The 24679-nt window shown below is 42.6% G+C and overlaps 1 protein-coding gene across 15 annotated transcripts in view; it reads left to right on the top strand.

Moving 5' to 3' along the window:
- TTLL5 (tubulin tyrosine ligase like 5) overlaps positions 1–24679 on the top strand; it is a 167700-nt gene that overhangs the window by 73989 nt on the left and 69032 nt on the right. For 14 of the 15 annotated variants that reach the window (XM_081947794.1, XM_081947780.1, XM_081947790.1 and 11 more), the window contains 6 exons: positions 326–472; positions 2084–2187; positions 3377–3504; positions 5440–5553; positions 7388–7777; positions 17879–18057. In XM_081947794.1, coding sequence (XP_081803920.1) covers positions 326–472; positions 2084–2187; positions 3377–3504; positions 5440–5553; positions 7388–7777; positions 17879–18057 — 1062 coding nt within the window. The remainder of the gene's footprint in view (positions 1–325; positions 473–2083; positions 2188–3376; positions 3505–5439; positions 5554–7387; positions 7778–17878; positions 18058–24679) is intronic. The other variant, XM_081947787.1, reaches the window with a different exon arrangement.

The raw sequence follows: 24679 nt of genomic DNA, 5'->3' as shown, positions 1-24679 counted from the left end.
GGGGGTTCAGCGAGCCGCCCTGCGGCAGGAGACCCCTCCAAGGCCCCCTGTGCTCCTTACGGAGCCCACCAAGGAGACGAGTGGCGGACAGCGCGTCCGTCGCCTGCAGGAACCGGAAGTGATCTCTACCACACATGTTCTTGAGCAGTTCTTCCAAAGCGTGCCCAGCTTTGATAGGTAACAATAAAATACTTGAGATCACACATTCTATCTTTTTTAACACACACTTTTCTTTACAATGTGGTTTCTTTTAAACAAATTTAGATATATTTTTAATAAAATTGAATCTTTGGATCCTGTCTTCAGTGTTGTTTCTTCACGGCAGGAACTGGTGGTTCGTTTTTTGAAGCGAGCAGCCAGTAATCTTCAACAGTCGTTGAGGATGTTACTTCCAAGTCGCCGCCTGGCTCTCTATGACCGTAGGCGCATCTTAGCTCACCAGCTGGGTGAATTCATCATCTGCTATAACAGGGTGAGTATTGATTATGCTAGCTGAGTGGTGTTGCACCCAAACAATATTAATTCACAAGTTCTAGAGATCATCATTCTATTTTTATTTTTATTTTGCTTTAATGAATCTCATTGTATCCAATGTGCGAAGAAGAAAAAGCAGCAGCATAAGTAATTCATTCTTCAACTTTTCAAATGTCTAGTGCAATGTTGGAGTGAATTTTTAAAAACCTAACCTGCAAGTTATGAGAGACAGCTAACTTCTGGAATTTGCACATTGTAATGTCAGATCTGCAATTCTGTTCAAGCATTGCAATGAAAGCAGAAGGTTCTTCATTTAAGATTTTGTTTTTCTTGCATCTTTGTGATTTGGCATAAATAGATAACTCCAAAACATGGAGACACGTATTGATGTTTTTTTAAAAAATTGAATTGCATAATTAACAAAATCATTCGCTGAAGTACCTGTTTCCTTTGACAAACTAGTAATATTTTCAGATATTTTATTGCAACAACTTTGACAGTAACTTTCATTTATGTTTTTGAAATACAAATGAATTTGTTTTCTAAAACTGATGTTCAGATTCATTGCTCTTACAAAGAAACAAAATCATGACAGTTTTGAAACTATTGGTCAAAATGTGTCTAGTCATTTTGCTATTTTTGTTGGATTTTTAAAAATATGATTATTCTCCAGTAAAAACTAATTTGAATGGCCAGGGTTATTTAGTAATAAGTCTTTCAGGGAAAGTAGAAGTTATAATGACTGATTTCATGCTTTACAAGGATAGCAATAGCACTAAAATTGTGCTTGATTCATACTGGGAACTAGCATATGATATCTGAATTCTATAAGAAACTGGTTTCTTTTGATACCTTTTACAAATATGTATAGTATATTGGCCAATAATTTGCCTTTACTAAGTTTTTGAGCAAAAAATCATTTAGAAATACAGCAAATCATTAAATTACCCATCTCTTGAAGTACAGTTTTTATTTTAAAGGGCTAAAATTGTGATAATTAAATATATATTTTAAATATTGAGAGTTCATCTAAAGCTTTTTTTGTGTTGAATAAGATGAGCAACCTCTTTCTTTTGTTATATTGACTAAATCTTTTTGGTTGCTTGTGAATATTTATTGTATCACCTATCTGATCCTCTTTCTTTTGTTATATTGACTAAATCTTTTTTGGTTGCTTGTGAATATTTATTGTATCACCTATCTGATCCTCTTTCTTTTGTTATATTGACTAAATCTTTTTTGGTTGCTTGTGAATATTTATTGTATCACCTATCTGATCCAATAAGTAGTAGCTTGATATTTTTAGTATACAGGAGAGAAGTTGAGATGGTATCATGGGATGTTTACATTCTTTGAGATATCATTTAAAACTACTATTCTTTATTCATATAGGTTAAAAATTAGAAATGTGGGCATGTTGCTTGTTGGCATCTTACTGATGCTGTTGTCTAGGCTTTGCAATGAATATCAGTAGAGTAACTATTTGCTTTGAAAGGATATTTGCACTGAGTACTATTTCCCTAAGTATTCCTCCAAGCATCCTAATACTACAAAACATATTCATAGAAAAGGTGATTTGAGAGATTACTCTGTTGTTGCTGATTTTTAGGAAACAGATCAAATGTCTCAGAAAAAGGCAATGAAGAAACAGGAGGAAGAGGAAGAAGAGGGGGTAGATGAAGAAGGCTTTCAGGAGTTTATCATTAAGGCAAGGTATGAATTATAAAAGGCATTTAGAGCAATAATTATATTACCTCCTATTGGAGACCAATTTGAAACTTAAGGTATTGCTTTTTTATTCTTCTGTATGTCAGATGATTATTGTATTTATCTCTGTGTTTTCATGAATGCTAGGCAACACCTATCTTTATTCTTCCGATCCAGAAGTGTGCTTTGTATACTAACTTGTACTGAGCTCTGCTGCTGGTTAATACAGTTGTTTAGTGGTAGAAATAAAGTATTGTAATTTTTCAAAGGGAAATAGAATTAGATGTACTCCAGTGTGGATACAAAGATTATATTCTTCTGGGATTTTCCTTCTTTATCTACTTTCATTGTAGCATAGCCCTAAAGAAGGAGCAAAATCCATTTTGCAACAAAGATGGGTACAATATAGCTCTGAAGACATATGTGTTCAAATTACGGAGATAGGAACATTGGCTGTGGAATTTTTGACAGTAATTTTATTATCAGAAGCGTTCTATTTGGGGGGAGGGGTGCCTTTAAGTCAGTGTTGCATCTGGACTCCTGTTGGCTTTGTGGCAGATCTTTCAGACATGATTTGTCCTTGTTACCTTCCTAGGGCTGAGAAAAAGTGACTGGCCAAGTTCATCCAGCTGGATTTGTACCAGTTTCTAGCCTGGTGCCTTAACTACTACAGCAAAGTAGCTCTATACATTTTATAAAAAGAATAGCCAACATTGTTTTTATTACTAGCTTTTGGATGGCTAGGAGTATTACTTTCCTTAAATGCAGCATGGAATTTTAGCAGTAGCAATAGCACTTAAACTTATATATCGCTTCACAGTGCTTTACAGCCCTCTCTAAGCAATTTACAGTGTCACCATATTGCCCCCAACAATCTGGGTCCTCATTTTACCAACCTTAGAAGGATGGAAGGCTGAGTCAACCTTGAACCGGTGAGACCCTAACTGCCAAACTGCTGGCAACCGGCAGTCAGCAGAAGTAGCCTGCAGTACTGCATTCTAACCACTCACTGCAGTACTGCATTCTAACCATGGCTTTTACCAAGCTTAACAAAAATATCTTTTTTTCTTTTAGTTCTTTCCAATTTGTCTTTCTTTCCCCTTCCCCCCTCCATGCTTATAGTAGCTGTTTCAGCTGCATCACCACATTATAAATTTAGGCCATTTATTCTTGTATACGTCTTTTCTCATTTTAGTGAAAGTGATCTTGAGGAGGTACTGACATTTTACACACATAAGAATAAATCAGCAAGTGTCTTCCTGGGAACAAATCCTGGAGCTACAAAACATAGTAATAGCCAATTGGAAAATAAGAACAAAGGAAGTGAGTATTCATTTCTGATACCTTCAGTATAATTGTAAAGAAGCAAATGAGGAATATTCTTGTGCTTTTTTTTTTATAAAGTTACCAGGATTCACTCAAAGTTGTGTTCTTCCTGTTGAAGTGGCTGGGGCACACTCTAGTGGGATCTTCTGGATTGAGTTTAAGTGTGATTCCTGAGGAAGTGGACAAAGTCTTCCAATCTATGAGTTTGCCCACTTATTAGATCCTGAGCTTTCCTGGATTATTAAACCTGCCTAGGAAATGACCTGTGCTTGGTCCATGCAATGCTATCACAGAAGAAGGAGGTTGTCCCCCTCTCTTTGAAAGAAGTTGTAGTGTGCCTCCTTTTGAAGAAACCCATGCTGGATCTAACACTGCCAGATAGCTATAGTCTCCCACCTTCCCTTTTCAGAGAAGATAGTTGAGATGGTGGCCAGACACTAGTTGCAGAACAAATTATAGTAGTTTGAAGAAACAAATTATCTGGATCCATTTCAATCAGGTTTCAGGCCAGGATACAGTATAGAGACAGAATCGGTGGCATTTGCTAATGATATTTGACAAAGCTGGGATGACGGTGATGCATCCATCCTTGCGCTCCTTGTTTTCCATTCACTTTTGAATACACTCAACCACAGTATCCTTCAGGGGTGGATTTGAGGGATGGGAAGTACTGTTTTATTATAGTTCTCTCCTTCCTCCTTGTGTTGACAAGAAGACAGAGGTCACATCCTTATCTCCTTGCTTGTGGGATGCCTCGGGTTTTGAGACCCTCGCCCCTCTTAACATTTATGGGAAACTGGTGAGTGATATCATACCTCAATTTGAAGTCCAGTATTATCGGTAGATTGATGATTCTCAGTTGTATATATTGATCCCAGAACATCCAAGCAATGTCAATGACTTGATCTATTATTTAGATGCTGTCTAGAGGACAGGGAGGAACACACTTGGGCTCAGATTGAGTGGTTATTATCTGAATCTCTTGAATCTGTGAATATTTAATCTCTGGTCTTGGATGGGGATCATACTTCCCCATTTAAGATTAGTGTACACCCCCCACCCCCGGGCTCTTCTTGGAATCACAGCCCTTGCTCAAGCTACTGTGCCTGTTGCACTCTTTCTAAATATGAAAAACCCTTCAAGTAGTCATGTCCTAATCACTTCTCAGGTGGATTACTTGCAATGCACTCTACATTCAGCTGACCTTGAAGCTGCAGCTGTTGCAAAATGTAATAACAAGACAGTGATAGGCATGTTATGTTATGTTTGTATATCATCCCTGCTTTGTTACCTGCACTGGCTGCTAAATGGTTTTGGTTGCAAATCAAAGTGCTGGTTATCATTGTAAAGCCTTACATGGCATAGAGCCTGGTTATCTAAGGGATTATATCTGTCCGTTTAGTGAGATTGAGCAAAGTGAGCATTCTCCAGGTCACTTTAATATTATCTATCAGGACCTAGGTAGTATGGTTTCTTTGTTGTGGTACCTGCCCCTGGAAATTTGTATGCCTCCCCCCTCCCTATTTCTGTTCTGTTTTGGAACTTGTTGAAAATGTGACTTTGTCCCCAAGCCTGGGGTTAGGTTGGATGCTAAGCTTTTATTTATCTTTGTTTGTTTGGTTGCTTTCCAGTTGCATATGCATTTTATTGTTTGGTTTTTCTTTGTGTGCATTGTAAGCTGCCTAGGGTCTTTTGGGCTTCAGAGTCTCCAAATCAAACCAACCAACCAACCAACCTGTTTCATAGTTAGTCTCTCTGATGGATATATGGAATGTCAAAATATTTTCGATACGTAAGAATTTCAGTTTTAAGAAGGATTTTTATTTGCAGATGCAATTAATCACAGATTATTTGCTGTATTAGAAAATGTCATACTGAAAATCATTATCATACATTGCTTATTTTTCTTCTAATTTTGAAAACTCTTTTCAGATCACTCAGAAAAGATGGGAAAAAATGAAAAAAAGCAGTCCCAACTTCCAGTGGAGAAAGAAAATGTGGTAGAACAGCCGAGAGTTGAGCAACCCAAAGGAACTAGTTTACCCAGTAAGAAAATTGGAAAAAGTAAATTTGCATAGTTAGACTCTGACAAAACTTTAATGGCTTTTTGTTGGCTTTCTCTGTCATGGTGTCTTCCCTATGGAACAACCTCCACCCACAGAAGGTGTGTGAAGACTTGCCTCTTCCCATGATATAGCTGTCCTGATATTTTTATAAGGGGGCCTTGACCCAGGTTTTTGTATGTGTTGTATGTGTTTTCCTGTTCTTGATGTTTTATATGTTATATTTGCCACCCAGGATTTTGCTGGATATATGGCATCTTTATAAATGATAGAAATATGGTCAACAGTATTAAGTATCGGGGGGTGTAGATAAATAACAATCTGAACTGGTCTCTGCACGTCATCCTTAGTGAAGCATGCAAACCAGCATCTGCATTTCCTGCATCGGATGAGGAGAGTACATGTTTCTCCTTTTGTCCTAGTCACTTTTTACAGAGGCATGATTGAGAGCGTTTTAACAAACTGCATCACTGTTTGGTTTGGTGGTAGCAGTGCCTTGGATAGAAAGTCCATACAGAGAGTGGTAAGGACAGCCGAGAAAATTATAGAGAATTATAATTTTTGTTTTTTGATTATATCCTGTTATTCAGGATACTGCTTATAAGCATTTTGTGCTTAAAGCTCAAATCATTGTTAGAGATCCCACACACCCACTTTATGGTCTGTTTCTGTTGCTCCCCTGTGGGAGGAGTAAGTAAGTACTAAGTATTTCTAGCAGGACTACCAGATTCTGTATAGCTTTGTCCCCTATGCCATCCATCTGGTAAACTCACAATTCATTTTTCTCACCATATACATGTATACATTCTCACTAGACTGTTGTTTCTCTGTGTCATATAATGTAAGCAGGTTTGTGCATAATTTTGTATTTATTTATTTATTCATGTTTGTGTGGTGTATATTGGAGGTGGTGACCTTTTGAGAGCAATATGCAATGAAATTTCATTTTAATGTATGCCGATAAGTGTACATTCAAAGTGACAATAAACGTAAAAAAGGTAGATTAAATAAGATTAGATTAGTTAACATTAGACTAGACTAGAGACAGACAGACAGACAGGAGTATTTAGATAAATTTAGACTCACATAGTGAATCTGTCAGTCAACATACTAACAATTATAATTTTTTTCAAACATCTAATTAAGAGTTGTTAATATGATTCTTTGCTATGTTTTATTGTATTGATATGCTTAGTATAACAAATGGATGGGTCAATGAAATAGGTTCTAATATTTTTAATCTTTTTCACAATCAGTTTTAAGTTAAACATTTTCATGAGCATTGAATAGAAAAAAACCTTTTGGTGAATTTTTAATGTGCTAAGCAATAAACTAAACTACTGATACAAAACCAGTAGAAATGTTGTACAATAGTTAAAAAGCATCATACTGGTTCATGTATGAGACTGACTATGAATACTATTTTAATTTACTGTAAAATAAAGAACAAATGTTGTAATTGTTACAGTACTGTTTGTAAATATTGTATGCAGAAATCAAATAATTGGGAATAAGCACTGTTTTATCTTTGAGTGTCTTAATTATTATTAAATAGAAAACTGAGTATCCATGTAGAGAACATCATAGTAAAATAACAGAATTAAAATTATAAATACAAACTGGGTAGAATGTATTGAGAAATATTTTTATTGGCTATTAGAGCTCTTTTGTGAACTTGTTGAAAATTCAGATGCTATATTAAAAATATATATAAAGCTTGTAATTGTACCTCAGTGCAATTGTAGAAGATTTTATATGTACAATTGAAAAATATGAATTGCCCTGATTGGCTTGATGTTTTCTTCTCACACTACTAGGTGTTCCTTCTTCAACGGAAGATGGAGAGAATACGCCGCAATTCAGCGTTCTTACCACTTCTTCCTTTACTCATGGTACCACACTCCCACAAAGCATTAGTATGCCATTGTCCTCGCAACCTGCTGCCTGTGAGAATGTACAGTTGCCTGATTATCACTCCACCCCTTCCCTTTCGCCAGGTTCTAGAGCAACATTTCCCCCTTCTTCTCAAAATGCAGCACCTGACAACTTGTCTAATACAGCAAAAAATGTGTCCCGCCCATCCTCAAACAGTACAAACTTACACCGTTGTCGGTCTGGCAGTTACACTGTCAGCCCCTTCTCTTCCTTTCAGACTGCCATGCAAATCTATAGTCAGAGACTGACCCGGCCTTCCTCAGCAAAAGCAGGTAGGCTGATGCTCAGCTGGCACACTACCGTAATGTTTTTAAAAAATATTCTTGCAATATCCAAGACAATTTGAATTAATTGTGCAGGTTTTGAGTTGGATAAGGTTGTATTTTCCTTATGAGATACTTATTTCAAAAAGAACTATACCCAATCAAATTCAGAATTGTCATCAAGAGTATTATGTTATCTTCTAGAGCAGGATGGTGAACTATGGCCCTTTTATGACTTGTGGACTTCAAATCTCAGAATTCTTGAGCCAGCATGACTGCCTTAGGAATTCTGGGAGTTGAAGTCCACAAGTCATAAAGGAGCCGTGATTCCCCTTCCTCTGTTCTAGAGTATTAAGGCATGTGTGAAGAGATTGTGTTGTTGATTCTTAGGCAACTTTCAGAAACAAAGAATAAAGTGATCATGCCTCTCTAATCTTATTGCTGTTTTCTCATGATATAATTTGGCAACAGTCTCCAATGGACTGAGTAGTGGTTATTTAAATTCACTTGTATGAAACTGTATAGGACAGCGATGGCGAACCTTTTTTGGCTCGCGTGCCACAAGTGGTGGGAGCGCAGGGGGGTCGTGTGCGGGTGTGCCGCACCCATAATGCAATGCGCGACACCCCCCAGTGCGCATGCGCTCACAACGCGCGACACCCCCCCATTTTTACATGCTTTTTTGGCCCTCCCCAGGCTCCAGAGGCTTTATAGGAGCCTGGGGAGGGCGAAAAGAGCCTCCACCGCCCCCCCGGAGGCCCTCCAGAGGCTTCAGGGACCGTCCAGAGGCTTCCCTGAAGCCTTCGGAATGCTTAAAACCACCCTCCGAGCAAACCGGAAGTGACTTCCGGGTTGCTCGGAGGGTGGTTTTAAGCGTTCCAAAGGCTTCAGGGACCGTCCAGACAGTCCCTGAAGCCTTCGAAGCGCTCAAAAGGATCCTCCGAGCAAACCGGAAGTGACTTCCGGGTTGCTCGGAGGGTCGTTTTAAGCGCTCCGAAGGCGTCAGGGAAGCCTCCGGACGGTCCCTGAAGCCTTCGGAACGCTTAAAACCACCCTCTGAGCAACCCGGAAGTCACTTCCGGTTTGCTCGGAGGATCCTTTTGAGCGCTTCGAAGGCTTCAGGGACTGTCTGGACGGTCCCTGAAGCCTTCGGAACGCTTAAAACCACCCTCCGAGCAACCCGGAAGTCACTTCCGGTTTGCTCGGAGGGTGGTTTTAAGCATTCTGAAGGCTTCAGGGAAGCCTCCGGACGGTCCCTGAAGCCTCCGGAGGGCCTCCGGGGGGGGGGGTAGGCTCTTTTCGCCCTCCCAGGCTCCTATAAAGCCTCTGGAGCCTGGGGAGGGCCAAAAATGGCTTTTAAAAAGGTGAACTCAGCTGGCCAGCGCACACATGCACGCTGGCCAGCTGACAGGGCAGCGCCTCGCGTGCCCTGATAAATGGCTCCGCGTGCCACTTGTGGCACGCGTGCCATAGGTTCGCCATCACTGGTATAGGACATGGTATCGTGCAGCAACTAATAAACTGGACTGACATCCAAAAAGATTAATACTTTTCCCCTTGGAATATTAATTGCTTGTGAATGTTTTTGCAATAGTGACTGGACAATAGGTGTAGAATATCACACACACACCACTATTACCTTCATTGGCAATTTCAGAGGGGTTTCTGAAATTCATTATAATGAGATTTTCAGTTGTTTTCTTACTAGATCCCAGTGCTTGTGAATTCAAAGAAACATAGGAAGAAATCTTGTACTCAAAGTATTAATCTAATTAAATATTGTTTACATGCTTACATGGAGAAGCTCCCCAAGTTTCCAATAGCAGCCTTTAGCATTTTTACCCGGAGATGCCAAGGATAGAATGTCTCTCTTTTGCAACTGTGTGTTCTGCCATCAGATTATACCTTTTCCACTTTGAATTAGTTTTTCTTCATCCATTATGTTTTGCCAGATTTCCATGTTATTGGCGTACAGATCTCTATCTGTAAATAATACTAGAAGAGTTCTTTAAAATATTATTTTGACTGTTGGCTATTACCTTTTTTTACAAGAAATAATAACTCCTGTTTCTGTGGAGTATGGAACCCATGGCCCTTCTGATGTTGTTGGATTATAGTTCAAATCATCGCCAACTATTACTCTTACTGATTGGAGCTGCTAGGAATTGAAACCTGACATTTGAAAGGGCAGGTGTTCATCCCCTACTGAGCCCTTTTTTTTCTGCTAGGAAAGGATGTGGAAAGACCAGCAAACAGCCGAGTAATGTCAAATATTGAAATGAATGTCAGATTGGTCTAAATAAGAAGGAGCTCTCAAAGGCTTGCACTACTGACATAAGTGTCAGGTTTAAGCAAGCAATTGGTTCACATGGCAGTGACGGATTTCACTAGCAATATAGTGGTGCCTTGGTACTCATCTTTAATTGATTTCTGGAGACATAATGAGTACCAAACAAATTTTCCCATAAGGAATAACATAGTAAGTCCAAGGCAGCTGACAGCGACAAATTCTAGCTTATGCATTGAGTACTAAATAAACGATGAGGATGGGGACAAAATTTTCATGTCAAAATGCATTGAGTACCAAATTCAATGAGTTTCAAAGCAGTTGTACAAAGCACTACAATTACTACTGTAATTGCTTATAGCATTGAAGTACACTGGTGCCATACCATCTGTTTTTCAACATTTGTCATCAGACTTGTATTTCTTTGCAGTATTTTTTTTCTTGTGTAGCATATAAACTTTTTAGATTATTTTCAGAAGTTCAGCTACTGCAGTACTTTTCATTTTTACATTTTTGAAAATACTCTTTTGGTTCAATGCTACTTTAAATTTATTTTTCTTTAGATTTCAGGTGCTTTTTAGAAATATTTTGGCAAAACCCAAATGGCATAAATTAAAGAAAAATATACATAATTGAAAAAGAAAAGAAATAAATGGCACATATAAACACTATGGAAAGAAAAAAAGGGGGGAAACCCTGGGATTGTCCATATTTATGGGATTTTATATGATTCAAAAATAAATATTATAAATTTACATTTTATTTTATTGGGAAAATATAAAAAAAATCACCAACAAACAACTAAGATTTCTGTTCAGAATGACATGAGTTCAATGAAAGGTAGTCTAGAAGGAAAAACATTATTAATATACAATAAATTGTAACCAAATGTGAGTAAACCTATTCTTCATTGTATAGTATTTCAAAATTTTAATGTGTCACATGTTGTATTATAATTTTCCTGATAATCCTCACCAAGTTTTTAAGACTTTGAAAAGAACTGTTCTATTCACATAAGAATAGCTTTCCAAGTAATGTGTTTTGTTTCATTTTTCTTTCGTATTATGCTAATTTATTGGGGCGGTGCCAACCACATGGAGGGCTGCTTCATACTCTTCTGAACGTATTGCTCCAAGTATCATTATTCCATATTCTCTCAAAGGCTCTTGGGGGCCATTTCAAGGACTTCCACAATGACAGAGCATGGCTATCCCCCACCCCCCAGTTTACTTTTGCTGGCATTGCAGGGAAATGAGCATGTGGACAGTATCAGTTCTGATTCTACTGGTGTTTTGGTTGTGCTTTAAAACAACAACATGGGGCCTTGGTACTCTGAGCAGTAGGTTAGGAGAGGCTTTTTAAGGTATCACTCTAAATAGTTGACAGAGCACTAATAAATATCTAACCAGAGGTTTCTTTGGAATAAAATGTCTTTTATGCCTTATTTTTTTCCCCGATCTCGTGCTGACTTTCTGAATTGTCCTTTCTTCGATAAATTAATGTCTCTATCATTACTTCATAAAGAAATCATCTCTGTTCTTTATAAAACTTTTGAAAGAAAGCAAAAAACAGAGATAATTTAGCTACAGACATATGCATATTGTAATTGAGAATGGGGCGTTGGTTCTTACCTGATACGCCCCTTCTCGAGGCAGGTGGAAACAGCGGTCATGCATGGGTTAACTCAGTCAGTAACCAATAGAACTGAGTTTATCAAAGTGATGTCATCGCCTCAGAGGAATGTCCTCCTGCTTTTGTGACGAAGGAGATAAATAGACTGCTGTGTGTTAGTTGACTGCTTTCAATCCTCCGAAACTCTAGCCTAGCTCCAGAACTCCCTCCGCGAACTAGGCCAGGAACCAAAGGGTGGGGATGACCGCTGTCTCCACCTGCCTCGAGAAGGGGCGTATCAGGAAAGAACCAACTCCCATTCTCCAACGTTGGTGGAGACAGCGGTCATGCATGGGACGTACCAAAGCTGGCGTGTCCCCGGGTGGGAATGAGACTGGGCTAGGAGCTTGAAGAGGGAAGAACTTGTTGAATCACTCGCTGTCCGAATGCTGCATCTGCCGACGCATATCTATCCATCTTATAATGGCGGATAAAGGAATTGGGGGTCGCCCAGGTGGGCGCCTTGCAGATCTCTTCCACTGAGGCCTGCCTTGTCCACACTGCTGATGTAGCCGCGCTGCGTGTGGAATGCGCCATCATGTTGGATGGAGGCGTGAGATGACTCGCCAGATAAGCTCTAGTTATGGTTGATCGGATCCAGCACCCAATCATAGATGGAGAAGCCTTTAGACCCTTGTTTGTGGGATGGAAAGACACAAAGAGTGCTTTGGTGCACCTAAAGACGGCCGTCTTGGCAATATAAATCTTAAGAGACCATCTTACGTCTAACCTGTGCCATTTGCGCTCGAGACTGTGAGAGGGATTAGGGAAAAAGTTTGGTAGAGTGAGATCCAGAGACCGATGAAAGGCCGAATTGACCTTTGGGACAAAGGTGGGATCAAGTCGAAGGACCACGCGGTCTGAGTGAAAGGTACACAAGTCAGAACGGATGGAAAGGGCCGCCAATTCTGAGACCCGTCGTGCAGACGTGATGGCCACCAGAAAGTTGTTTTCAATGTGTGGTGATACAGGAAGGCCGACCTGAGAGACTCGAAGAGTGGTCCAGTGAGAAAGTCAAGGACTTTGGTTAGATCCCACGAGGGGAAGCGGTGAATGACAGGAGGGCAGAGATTAGATGCACCCTTAATGAAGCGGCATACATGAGGGTGCAAGGAGAGAAGCTCATCCGGGTGAAGAGAGAGAACCGAAGAGAGAGCCGACATCTGCCTCTGTAAGGTGTTAGGCACAAGTCCTTTATCTAGTTGCAGGAACTCCAAAACCTGGGGAACCGAAGCCTCCAGGGGCGAAACCTCTCTAGAAAGGCACCATGTGCTGAAAGTCTGCCACGTTGATTCGTAGATCCTATTAGTGGCCGAGCATCGAGAAGCCTGAATAGTTTGAATTACAGTCTCAGAAAGGTTTGCCACCCTCAAGATCTCCCGCTCAGCCTCCATGCAGTTAGGTGGAGCCAAGAAAGGTCGAGATGGTGGATGGATCCCTGGTGAAGAAGGGATGGTATCAGGGGAAGACGCCACTCTGGGCCCACTGAGAGATTGACTAGGTCCGCGAACCATGGACAGCGCGGCCAATGGGGGGGGGGGAGAGTAGGATGAGCTCGGCCTCTTCCTTTTATCATATTCTGAATGACCCTCTGTATCGGGGAAGGTAGGGAAGGCGTACAGGAGACCATGGGGCCACCTGCACCTTAAGGCGTCCGTCCCTTCTGCGCCTGGTGTCGTGTAGCGAGACAGGTACATGGGCAGTTGATTGTTGGATGCCGTTGCGAAGAGATCTAGCACCGGGGGTCCTGTACCTGGTCAACAGCTGTTTGAAGATGCGACAGTTGAGGGTCCACTCCACAGGATCGATTGTTGTGCGGCTCAACCAGCCTGCTCTGGTGTTGTTGGAGCCCGAGATGTGTTCGGCATGGAGGGAGAGAAGGTGGCTTCCGCCCAGATCCCTAGGTGAAAGGCAGACTCCATGAGGGAAACTGCTCTTGTCCCCCACCCGGTGGTTGACATGTGCCTAGGCTGTTGTGTTGTCTGTCCGAATTAGCACATGAGTGTTGCGAACTGAAGATTGGAACTGAAGGAGAGCTAGATGGATGGCCCTCAACTCTAGCCACTTCATACTGTGGGAAAGGTCGGAGTCGGACCAGAGACCCTGAGCTATCTGAACCTCCAGGTGAGCGCCCCAACCCGTCAAACTCACATCCGTCGTAACTACGAGACAAGGAGATTCCCTGAAGAGGGACCCCTGAGAGATGGCGGGGGAGATCCACCAGTCCAGAGAGTGAAGGACCTCTGGAGTCAATCTGACTTTCGCTAGGGAACAGCTGCTGTTGGTCTTCTGGAATGGCAGAAGAAACCACTGGAGGCAGCGGCTGTGAAGCCATGCCCAAGGGACAATGGAGAAGCAAGAGACCATCTTCCCCAGCAGTTGAGACAGCTGGAGAAGAGGTGCCTGCTGTCTCCTTCATAGTTCAAAGGCTAAATCCCTGAGGCTGATCTGTTGTTCCCGAGACAGGAAGACCTTCCCCTGAGCGGAGTCGATGAGGGCTCCCAGGTGCACTAGACGAGAGCTGCGAACAAGGTGGCTCTTCTATTGATTGATGGAGAATCCCACCTCCTGAAGTATCTACAAGGTGTCATGAAGATCCCACAGGGCCTGGTTGCGTGATCTGGACAACAAGAGGATGTCGTCCAGGTAGCAAAAGCTCCGAATGGATCTGGCACGTAAGTGGGCTGCTACGACTGACAGGAGCTTGGTGAAGACCCTTGGGTCTGATGATAGCCTGAAGGGGAGGGCCCGATACTGATAGTGATGGCCCGCATAGACAAATCGGAGGAACCATCTGTGTTGTTTGTGAATGGGTACGTGGAGGTAAGCCTCCGTGAGGTCCACTGATATGAGGAGATCGTGTTTGCGCACATTCTCTAGGATTGACAGGAGAGAGTGCATTTTGAACCTCCTGTACCTGATGAATCGATTTAAGAATTTGAGATCAAGGATCGCTCTCCAGCCCCCCGAAGACTTCGGCACGATAAAGAGACGAGAGTAGAACTCCCGTCCCACCTGGTTGAATGGCCCAGATGAGGAGCAGATGATGGATGGCCTGCTCTACTAGGAGTCTCTCTTGAGAGTCACTGGATATTGAGCACGGGACAAAGTGGTTCGGAGAGCTGGAGCGCAAGTCCAAGAGAAGGCCGAATCTGATTGTGGACCTGACCCACGCTTCGTTGGTGATGTCGTCCCAGCGATCCGGGAAGGTTGACAGATGTCCCCCTATGGGGAGATCCTCCAGGCAGTCACTTCCGCCTACTGTAGGATCGGTTGGTATTGTCCCTGAATGACTTTCTGGGCTGGAATCTCTGGCTGTTTCTACCTGACCTGTTGGAAAAGGAAGGGCCCTGTCTGGGGGGAGCCTGACGTTGTGGACGGGAGCTGGAGGAACCCCCATCCTGACCCCAAAAGGGCTGCCTGCGATAAAAGGATTGACTGCGGCCCTCTTGTTTCTTAGTGGCTGGCTGCAAGACCTTCCGCTTATTCTTGGACTCTACCAATAGAGGATCCAATGAGACCCCAAAGAGAAGGGATGAAGAATAGGGCGAGGAGGCTAGCCTCCACTTGGCACGGGCTTCCGCCTGCCACTGCTTTAGCTAAAGCAGGTGACGGGTGGACATGGAGGATGCTATGGCCTTGGTCGCAAAACGGGCCACGTCCAAGGAAGCATCTGCAATGTATTCTAGGGCTGCCTTTATTTTGTTGATATCCCTGCGAGCCCTAGAATCCCTGGCCGGAAGCCTTGCCTGGAGTTGCCTTAGCCATAAGAGAGCAGAGCGACTAAAGAACGAAGCAGAGGTACCCGCCCTAACGGCCCAAGCTGAGGCCTGGTGACTCTTGACCAGAGTTTGTTCTATTCTCTTGTCTTCGGGGCAAAGAGCCTCCCCAGGAGCTGCTGAGGCTGCATTAGGAGAAGAAAGGCTAATTATCGCTAAGTCGATAGAAGGTACCTCTAAAGCCTTGGTGAGTTCTCACACCATGTTATACAGGCGCTTGTCCAAGGTATTGGGGAGGGGACCTGTACCTGGTGATGCCCATTGGTTCTGGACCATATCTATGAAGAGTCTGGGAGATGGAATCACCTTCTTTTCCATCTTAGGCTGGATGAAGAAGAGGTCAGTAGTGTCCGCCTTGTCCACTTCCGTTCCTTGAAGTGCTTTAGGAGAATGGATGCCAGTGATTCTCTTGGCCTTAAAGAGGAGAGAGCGAAAGACAGCAGGTTTGAACAAACCGACAAATGCAGGTGGGTCAGGGGGAAGACCCTCATCTTCCGAGAGATCTGAATCTCTTGCTGGACGTTCCTCTTCACCAAAAACCAAAGGGTGACTAGATGTGCCAGGAAGCTCATGCGATGAAGAAGCCGAGAGACCACCATCCCTGCGTCTGGAACCAGAGGAAGAAGCAGACCTGCGTGGAGTAGAGTAGTTAGAAGACCTATGTTTAAGGGCAGCTGCTATGTCACGTTCAATGGCCTCAGATATCATGTCTGCCATACCAGGTGAGTAAGAGCGGCGGCGGCGGGGAGGAGGAGAAATTTCCTCCTGATAGAGGGGCTCCTCATCCAGAGTGATGCTCCTGTCACCCTCAGATTCATCCCCACTGCAGGCAAGATCGCCTGAGCCCCTGGCATCCTCAGGTTGAATGATGGATGCAGCAGGGGAGAGGTCATTCTCCGAATCAGAGGATAAGTCAGGAGGAGGACTAGGCTGAGAAGGCCTCAGGGCCTGAAATAGATGGGATTCAGTGTGATTGGTCTTGGCCTTGGCCTTGCTGGGAGGAACCTGGGTGGCACTGTCTTTTGCCTGTGGCTTGGCTACACCCCTATGGGACTCCCTAGGGGCCTTGGGAGAGGGCTCCGTGCGGGAGGCTTCTGGAGCAGCCCTGTGTTTGCGGGTTTCAGAAGAAGGGGTCTCATTGGTGGGTAGAGGCACTTGTGGCTCAGAGGCAGGAGATGAGGCCATGATCTGTACTCACGACTCCTTGAAGTGCCCAAAATGGCCACTGGAGATCGTGCCAAAACAAAATGGCCACTGAGGCTACAGAGCCTATCGGCCGGGTGCCACGAGGTAGCCGAGGCCACAGAACCTCGGGAAGGAGGGTGTCGAAGGCCCGGTGGAGAGGCTGCAGAGGTCGAAGGGAGCAGTAGCGATGACTGTGCGGGAGGCTTCTGGAGCAGCCCTGTGTTTGCGGGTTTCAGAAGAAGGGGTCTCATTGGTGGGTAGAGGCACTTGTGGCTCAGAGGCAGGAGATGAGGCCATGATCTGTACTCACGACTCCTTGAAGTGCCCAAAATGGCCACTGGAGATCGTGCCAAAACAAAATGGCCACTGAGGCTACAGAGCCTATCGGCCGGGTGCCACGAGGTAGCCGAGGCCACAGAACCTCGGGAAGGAGGGTGTCGAAGGCCCGGTGGAGAGGCTGCAGAGGTCGAAGGGAGCAGTAGCGGTGATCCGGTGAGGCGGGAGCGCTGAGGGGCGGCGGCTTGCGGCTTTTTTGCGACTGCTGGCAGCTTTTGGCAGCTGCTGGCGGCTTTGGCGGTGCTTGGAAGCAGTGTGCGGGCTTGACGGCATGAGGAGAAAGGCCCGGAAGCCAGCAGAGGCAGCAGCGCTGAGCAGAGCCTCCAACGGCCGTTGCTGAGAGGCGCTGCTTGCAGGTAAGCCTCTGAATTGCTGGTAAGCTCAGGAGGCAGAAGCCTCGAAGAAGCCCTGGTGAGTCTCTCCAGGAAGCCCAGGGCTAAATAAGAGACTTAGCTCTGAGGAGCTATCCACTGATTCCTTCCAATTTGGATGTAATTTAGGTGAAATTTAGAAAAATATCCAATTAAAGGTAACTAATATCTACTAAAGTTGCGGAGAAAGCAGTTAGCACAGCCAGTTCGGATTGAACTAAAAAAGTGGGAGGACACTCCTATGAGGTGATGACATCACTTTGGTAGACTCAGTTCTATTGGTTACTGACTGAGTTAACCCATGCATGACCACTGTCTCCACCAACATTGGAGAATTGTGTATTAATACCTTTCATATAAAATACTTGGTTTTTATTTTGTCATAAATATTTCTGTCCCTTGGCAATTTTTGCACATCAGGCATATTTCTTATAGCTAGGGAAAAAAATCATGGCAAAATAAAACTTTTCACTCACTTTAGCAGGATCAAGAAGTCACAGCCCAAGTAGACAGCGTGGTGTATCTGCCAGAATGAATAAGGATACAGAAGACAACAAGCGTTATAATCACGATATTGCAGCAGAACTTCAGAGATTGGCAGAGAAGCAGGCAGCTAGACAGTACTCGCCACCCAGTCACATCAGCCTTCTTACACAACAGGTATCTAAAAAACATATTTTCCATTTTGAATAGAAATATCATTTGATGGTAATCATTTCACAAACAAGAAAAACAAACAAACAGTGATTAAGATTTATTTGATAAGTAAGAATTAATCTTAATGGATCTTCTTGAATTGTGCTTGATCACAGGGAGTGCAATCACTTTTTTCTAATATACTGTACATATTAATAATGCTAAGGCACTGTGGTTATAGTGAACATAGAATAAGTGGAGGGCACCCTGATGAAGCTACTGCAAACTAGTTTATATGTGCTGGAGCTTTATAAAAGGAAATCTCTGGTGCATCACAATCTATCCCTTCTTAATTTTATACCATATTCTCACTGCCCATCTTGATAAATGTTGTTAGTTGAGAAGTCATGTCTAATCCATCACGACCCCATGGACAACGTTCCTCCAGGCCTTCCTATCCTCTACCATCCCCCGGAGTCCATTTAAGCTCACACCGACTGCTTCGGTGACTCCATCCAGCCACCTCATTCTCTGCCGTCTCCTTCTTCTTTTGCCCTCAATCTTTCCCAGCATTAGGCTCTTCTCCAATGAGTTCTCCTTCTCATTAGGTGGCCAATGTATTTGAGTTTCATCTTCAGGATTTGGCCTTTTAAGGTAAGTTGGAGGAGGCGGCAGCAGTTATTCTGGTGGCGGCGGGGGCTCATCGGCATTTTAAAATCTAAGCCGTGCACCTTAGAGGAAACATTGATCCTGGCTAAATAGCCACATGGCCGCCAAAAACCGTATATTCCCTTCCCGTTCTCCCGCAGTTCCCTAGCTTGTCATGCATTCTTTCCAAAAATCGGGACTTTTTAAAAACGCCGCGGGACGCGGGACAAATTGTTAAAAATCGGGACTGTCCTGCCAAAAGCGGGACGGCTGGTCACCTTATTCTAAGGAGCAGTCAGGGTTGATCTCTAGGAATGACCAGTTGATTGCCTTGCAGTCCAAGGGGCTGGTAGGAGTCTTCTCCAGCACCATAGTTCAAAGGCCTTGATAAATAAGTAATATTAAATAGGAACAGGCAGTACAGCAGGGTTGATCCTAATCCTGCCTCTTCTCCTATAGGAAACACAGAATAATTTTAGGAATGACCCCACTAAATAATGTGGGGTTGTATTATTAAATATTGTGACAATTCCAAATGTATTCTCTATGCCCCCAAAATGCTCAGTGTTACCTACTGCTTCTATTAATGACAAACTCTAACTGGTTCTTAGTCTGCACATTGAACATTGTCCATGCCCATTAAAAGGGGCCTTCTACTTATCAGTTTCATATGCAACCTCTTTTAATTTATGAAAGGACAACTCTCGGAATCTTCCTGAATTGCTAAAAGCAATTCCATCCATTAGAAATAAATACACACACATATATAGAAAGTTGGGTTGACAATCTATAGTGACTTTCACCATTTTTTTTGTCTAGGCTCAGAAACTAAGCAGAATTGAATGGGAGACCACCAGGAAAGTTTGGGCTATGGGCTCAAATGGGAAATTGGGGGAAAAAATCTTGAAAAATGATAATGGCAAACCTCTTCCATACTATTTTCCCTATGTAATATACTGTGAGGTGGTATTGGTTCTGTGTGAGGTCTTTATTGGTGCCTGCCTGAACGCTTTTGGCAGAACAAAAGCAGGGGTTGTTACAAACATTTCTTAGGCTTCAGTGCTTTGTAGTTATTGATGGTAAATAAAAGAATGTGTTGAATTGCCCTGCTTGATAAAAAGAAGAGTTACTTCTTTTCTGCATTTCTCTATGAACAAATGTGCAAATTCATGGATTGATTTTCACTAGCAACAGCTCCAACTTTTCCAGCTACAGAGTTTGATCTTAAGGATAACATCAGACCACCCAGGCGAGAGCTGGAACAAGATATATCTTTCTCTTCTGTTGAGTCAGCCAGTGTTCAAAGCTTGCAGCAACTTTCCTACAAATGTAATGATATATCATTGTAAGAAAGGTGGGGGTAGGGCATATTATTTCGTATTTTCATTGGAAAGATGGTCCTTAGCAAAAAGCTGGCATTCCTCATAAACTTGTTGGAGAATACAAAGTACAAATATCTAGTACAGTGGTTTTTTCTGGTTTTTTTTAAAAACAATACCACTCTGCTTGGCACCAGCCACCTCAAGAACTAGTCAGTACCTGCTTCATAAGGAGGATAAAATTGTAGGTGATTGTTAGCCATGATGGTGATGTATTGCCTCCAGTGTAAGAGACAGTAAATCTTTTTATATCAAATACAAGGAAGTATGAACAAGTTCTGCTTTTAAGGGTATCTCAAAGTGTTTTTGTTTTTATTTTTTACAGCACTGTGGTAGAAAAATATGGAGGAGATTAAGTTCCCAGGCTATATATTTCGCATCTAAACCTCTCCTGTCCCCTCCGCTCCCCTCCCCCCTCCCCTCTATTACAGTCTTCTTTATTACAGTCTTCTCATGAAAAACACATATAATTAGCTATGCTTTTAAAGCATAGAGATTTATCGCTTCATCTGTAATATTCTCAATGTTAGGAAGCTTTTTTCCAATCTATTTTAAGCCTCTCTCTCCTCGATCTTCCATTCAACTGCAAGCTGAAACAGGAAATGTGTTGGTTAATTCTTCTTAGCCATCACCCCTTCTTTTTTCACCCCTCTTCTGCTCCACCTTTCTTTTTGTTTGGCATTTTTTCTTCAGTGGATACAATGTGAGATTCACTTGAAAGCTGATGTACACCAATGTTATAGAAAACAATATAGAAGAGAAAAAAAGAGTGCCTGAAACAGCATCATTTCTGGTGCTCCAAAGGCTTTTATATAGTTGGATTTAGTCTTGAAAGGATTTCAAGGAGCTGCTAGCTGAATCAAGCTGAGCTTCAAGGAACTATTTTGTGGGAAGGGTTACTTTCTGATCATCAAACGTTTGGCACATCTAAGCCTTGCTGAAATAACTCCCAGTGAAGTTTTAGCTTTAAAACTCTTAGGAGTATTTAATTCCAAGTCTGATTTCTTCCAGTAATGGAAAGCAAATAATCCACTACAATACAGACTCTTAAAAAAAAGATGTATGTGCTGGAAACACTACAAACAAATCTGCAAGTTTGTCAGGTTTCCCAGGAATGTCTGTGGCAGGTTTTGTCTGGAATGTTTTCTAGAGACTAGAACTCTTACGCTCTTTATGTACATACCCTGTGAGCTGGTAAACTCACCAAGCAGGGTAGGAATGTCATGGGCCTTGAGCCAAATCAATTTTGATGTACATGGAGCCTTCACACCTCTCAAACTTCGCTTGTCTTATATCTATAAATGCAAGCATGCAGATAAACTTGCCTGTGTAATTTATCTATGGGGTGTGGTTGAAATAGACCTCAGTTAACTGCAAACAAGGTTCCCTTCCTTCCTAGAGGTGTCCTGTTTATTAATAGATAACTATGGATGGTAAAATAAAAAGTACTATCAATGTGGATTCTATTCTTCTCCCTCTCTATAATTGGAGGGAGACACACACACACACATACCCAGGGGACATAAATGAGGGTATTTAATCTTAACCCATTTTTGAACTAGGAAGATTATTTTGAGAAGCACAGGTTCAAAGTGGTCTTTGATAGCAGAGGTGAGATAAAAGAAATGGAAATGCATAGTCTACTTTGCTTATTCTGATAGTACAGTGCTCTTCTGTAAACAACAATATCTGCTCTAATAAATACTGCATGATTACTATATACTTTTTTGATGTCTAAACACCAACCTAGTTATGTTTAGAAAAATAGTTTGTGTAGGTGAGCTCAGTCATCATACCCCGAAAATGAGACCTTCCCGGATGATAAGCCGAATTGGGTTTTTGAGCACATGCGCTAAAATAAGCCCTCCCCAAAAATAAGCCCTCCCGAAAATATTGCAATGCAGCAACAGCCATGAGGTGACCATGCTCGCCACCTCCTGCATCTCAAAAAGAATAAGACCTCCCCGAAAATAAGATCAAGCACTTATTTTGCGGGGTCAAAAGAAAATAAGACCTTGCCTTATATTCACGGAAACACGGTAACTGAAAAGTGAAATAAAGTAATATTGTGCAACATTTAGTGTTAATGGATAACAATATGTGGGAAGACTTATGAGACTTGAAACTAGTGAGTAGCTATGAAGTGCTAAAAAGAACAAGTAATATAAGGAGCATAAATATAGTCCTGTTAATGACCACTCATTCAGCAACTGTTCAAAGTTGCAATGTCACTGAATAAGTGGTACTTAATGATGGTTCTTGAAGTTCTGACAATCCAGCACCCCTGCAATCATATGATCATGATTTAGGAGTTTGGAAACCTAATTGCACTTATGACATTTTTGCAGCATCCTGTGGTCATGTGATCACCATTTGTGAATTCCCCTGCCAGCTTTCCACAAGTGAAATCAGTAGGGGAACTGGTAGGGTAGATTGCAGGTCAATCCTGTTTCTGCTGCTTTTTTTCTCCAAGGAGCCCAGCTACAGAGAACAAGATCCTGGGGATCTTGTATTGCACAGTGCATGTCCATCTATAGCAATGGAAATTCCAGTCCTAATTATTGGAGAGTTGTTAGATATGAGATGGGCAGCAAATAAATTTCATAATAAATAAATACTGTCATTAAGTAAGGAGTACCTGTAAGTTCTTGGTCTATGTTGGTTGGGAACACTTTTTAAAAAAATATTAATAATATTTTGGATGTCCATTATTGACCTCTTACACAAAGGGAAATTAATGAATGCAAAAATTATAAAATCTATCAATATGGCAACATTGCTTTCAATGGGTTGAAGAGCGAACAATTTACTGTCTTGCAATCCCTTCTTCTCCCATCTCTTCATTCTGCGAGGGGAAATAAAGGTCAGACAAAAGAGATTGCCTATAAAAATTGCTTGGTCTTTTTTCTCCCCACCTCCTAAAATAGAGAGATCAGAGGAAGGGTTTGCAAGAGAGTAGGCTGTTTGTGTGGCATATCTTCAGTTTCCAGCCTTGAGTGCCAGCACAATCGCATTACGTTTTGTAAGGAGAAGAGAAAACATCTTGTTGTCTTCCAATTCCTTCCTCTCCAATTGCTTTACTCTAAACATGGGGGAGGGGGCACCCACAGGACAATGTGTATTGGCTGCAATCACATGATTGAGGGATACTGCAAAGATCATAAATTGGGCATAAAATTATTTCCCCCCCAGTACCGTTGTAACTGTGAACAGTTGGTGATCAAGTGGTAAGGAAGGACTACCTGTACCAAGGTCACTGGGTTGTTGTTACAGTTGTATAATGAAGTATGTGAGTGTTCTTGACCTCCTGGAAGAAAGTCTGGATAGAGATCTAACAAACACAAATAATATTTAAGCCTATAACACCTATTTTTCCCATGCAAAAAAGTTATTTTGTCTTGCTTTTGTATTCTTCCTTTACATTTAAACTCAGCTAAAGCTATATTAAATATGATATTTCTCATTATATACCTTATATATATATTATATATAAATATGCTCTTTATATTATATATAAATAATATATCACAGCGATGGCAAACCTTTTTTGGTTCGTGTGCCACAAGTGGGGGGGAGCGCAGGGGGGTTGTGTGTGGGTGTGCTGTACCCATAATGCAATGCGCGACCCCCCCCAGTGTGCATGCACACACAACTCGTGACCCCCCATTTTTACATGCTTTTTTCACCCTCCCCAGGCTCCAGAGGCTTTATAGGAGCCTGGGGAGGGCGAAAAGAGCCTCCCCCGCCCCCCAGAGGCCCCCCGAAGGCTTCAGGGACCATCCAGAGGCTTCCCTGAAGCCTTTGGAACGCTTAAAACGACCCTCCGAGCAAACCGGAAGTCACTTCCGGTTTGCTCGGAAGGTCGTTTTAAGTGCTCCGAAGGCATCAGGGAAGCCTCCGGATGGTCCGTGAAGCCTTCGGAACGCTTAAAACCACCCTCCGAGCAAACTGGAAGTCACTTCCGGTTTGCTCAGAGGGTCGTTTTAAGCACTCCGAAGGCGTCAGGGAAGCCTCCGGACGGTCCCTGAAGCCTTCGGAGGGCCTCCCGGGGGGCAGGGGAGGCTCTTTTCGCCCTCCCCAGGCTCCTATAAAGCCTCGCATGCCCTGACAAATGGCTCCACGTGCCACCTGTGGCACGCGTGCCATAGGTTCGCCATCACTGATATATCACCTGTATTACATATAATAGTGTGTGTTATATATGTGTGTGTGTGTGTGTGTGTACATATGTTTGTGTATGTGTATACATACATACATATATACATACATACATATTTGTTTTCGTACATTTTCACGGGTACAGGTATGCAGGTCTTGGCTTATTCGGGTCTTTTCCCGTGTAAGATTGAGAGTATCTTGGTGACGTTTCGATGAGGTCCCACTCGCCATCTTTAGGCTGGTGCCTTCGGCTTTGTGTTTGTGCGATCAAAGCGTGATTGGAGCTGCCGTCTTTCTATAAATATTGGTGTGTGTGTATGTGCGGAGTGCTGGCTTTGTTGCTGTAAGCGGATTGGTTGGCTGTGTTGTAACATCTTGATTAGATGATGGAGCCGACTAATCTGCAAACATCAACTCCATCAATTAATCAAGATGTTACAACACAGCCTACCAATCCGCTT

The sequence above is a fragment of the Natrix helvetica genome (genome assembly GCF_964273705.1).
Source record: "Natrix helvetica genome assembly, chromosome: 1".
Classification (NCBI taxonomy): domain Eukaryota; kingdom Metazoa; phylum Chordata; class Lepidosauria; order Squamata; family Natricidae; genus Natrix; species Natrix helvetica.
The sequence above is the reverse complement of the archived record's forward strand: the minus strand, read 5'-3'. Positions and strand labels throughout refer to the sequence as shown.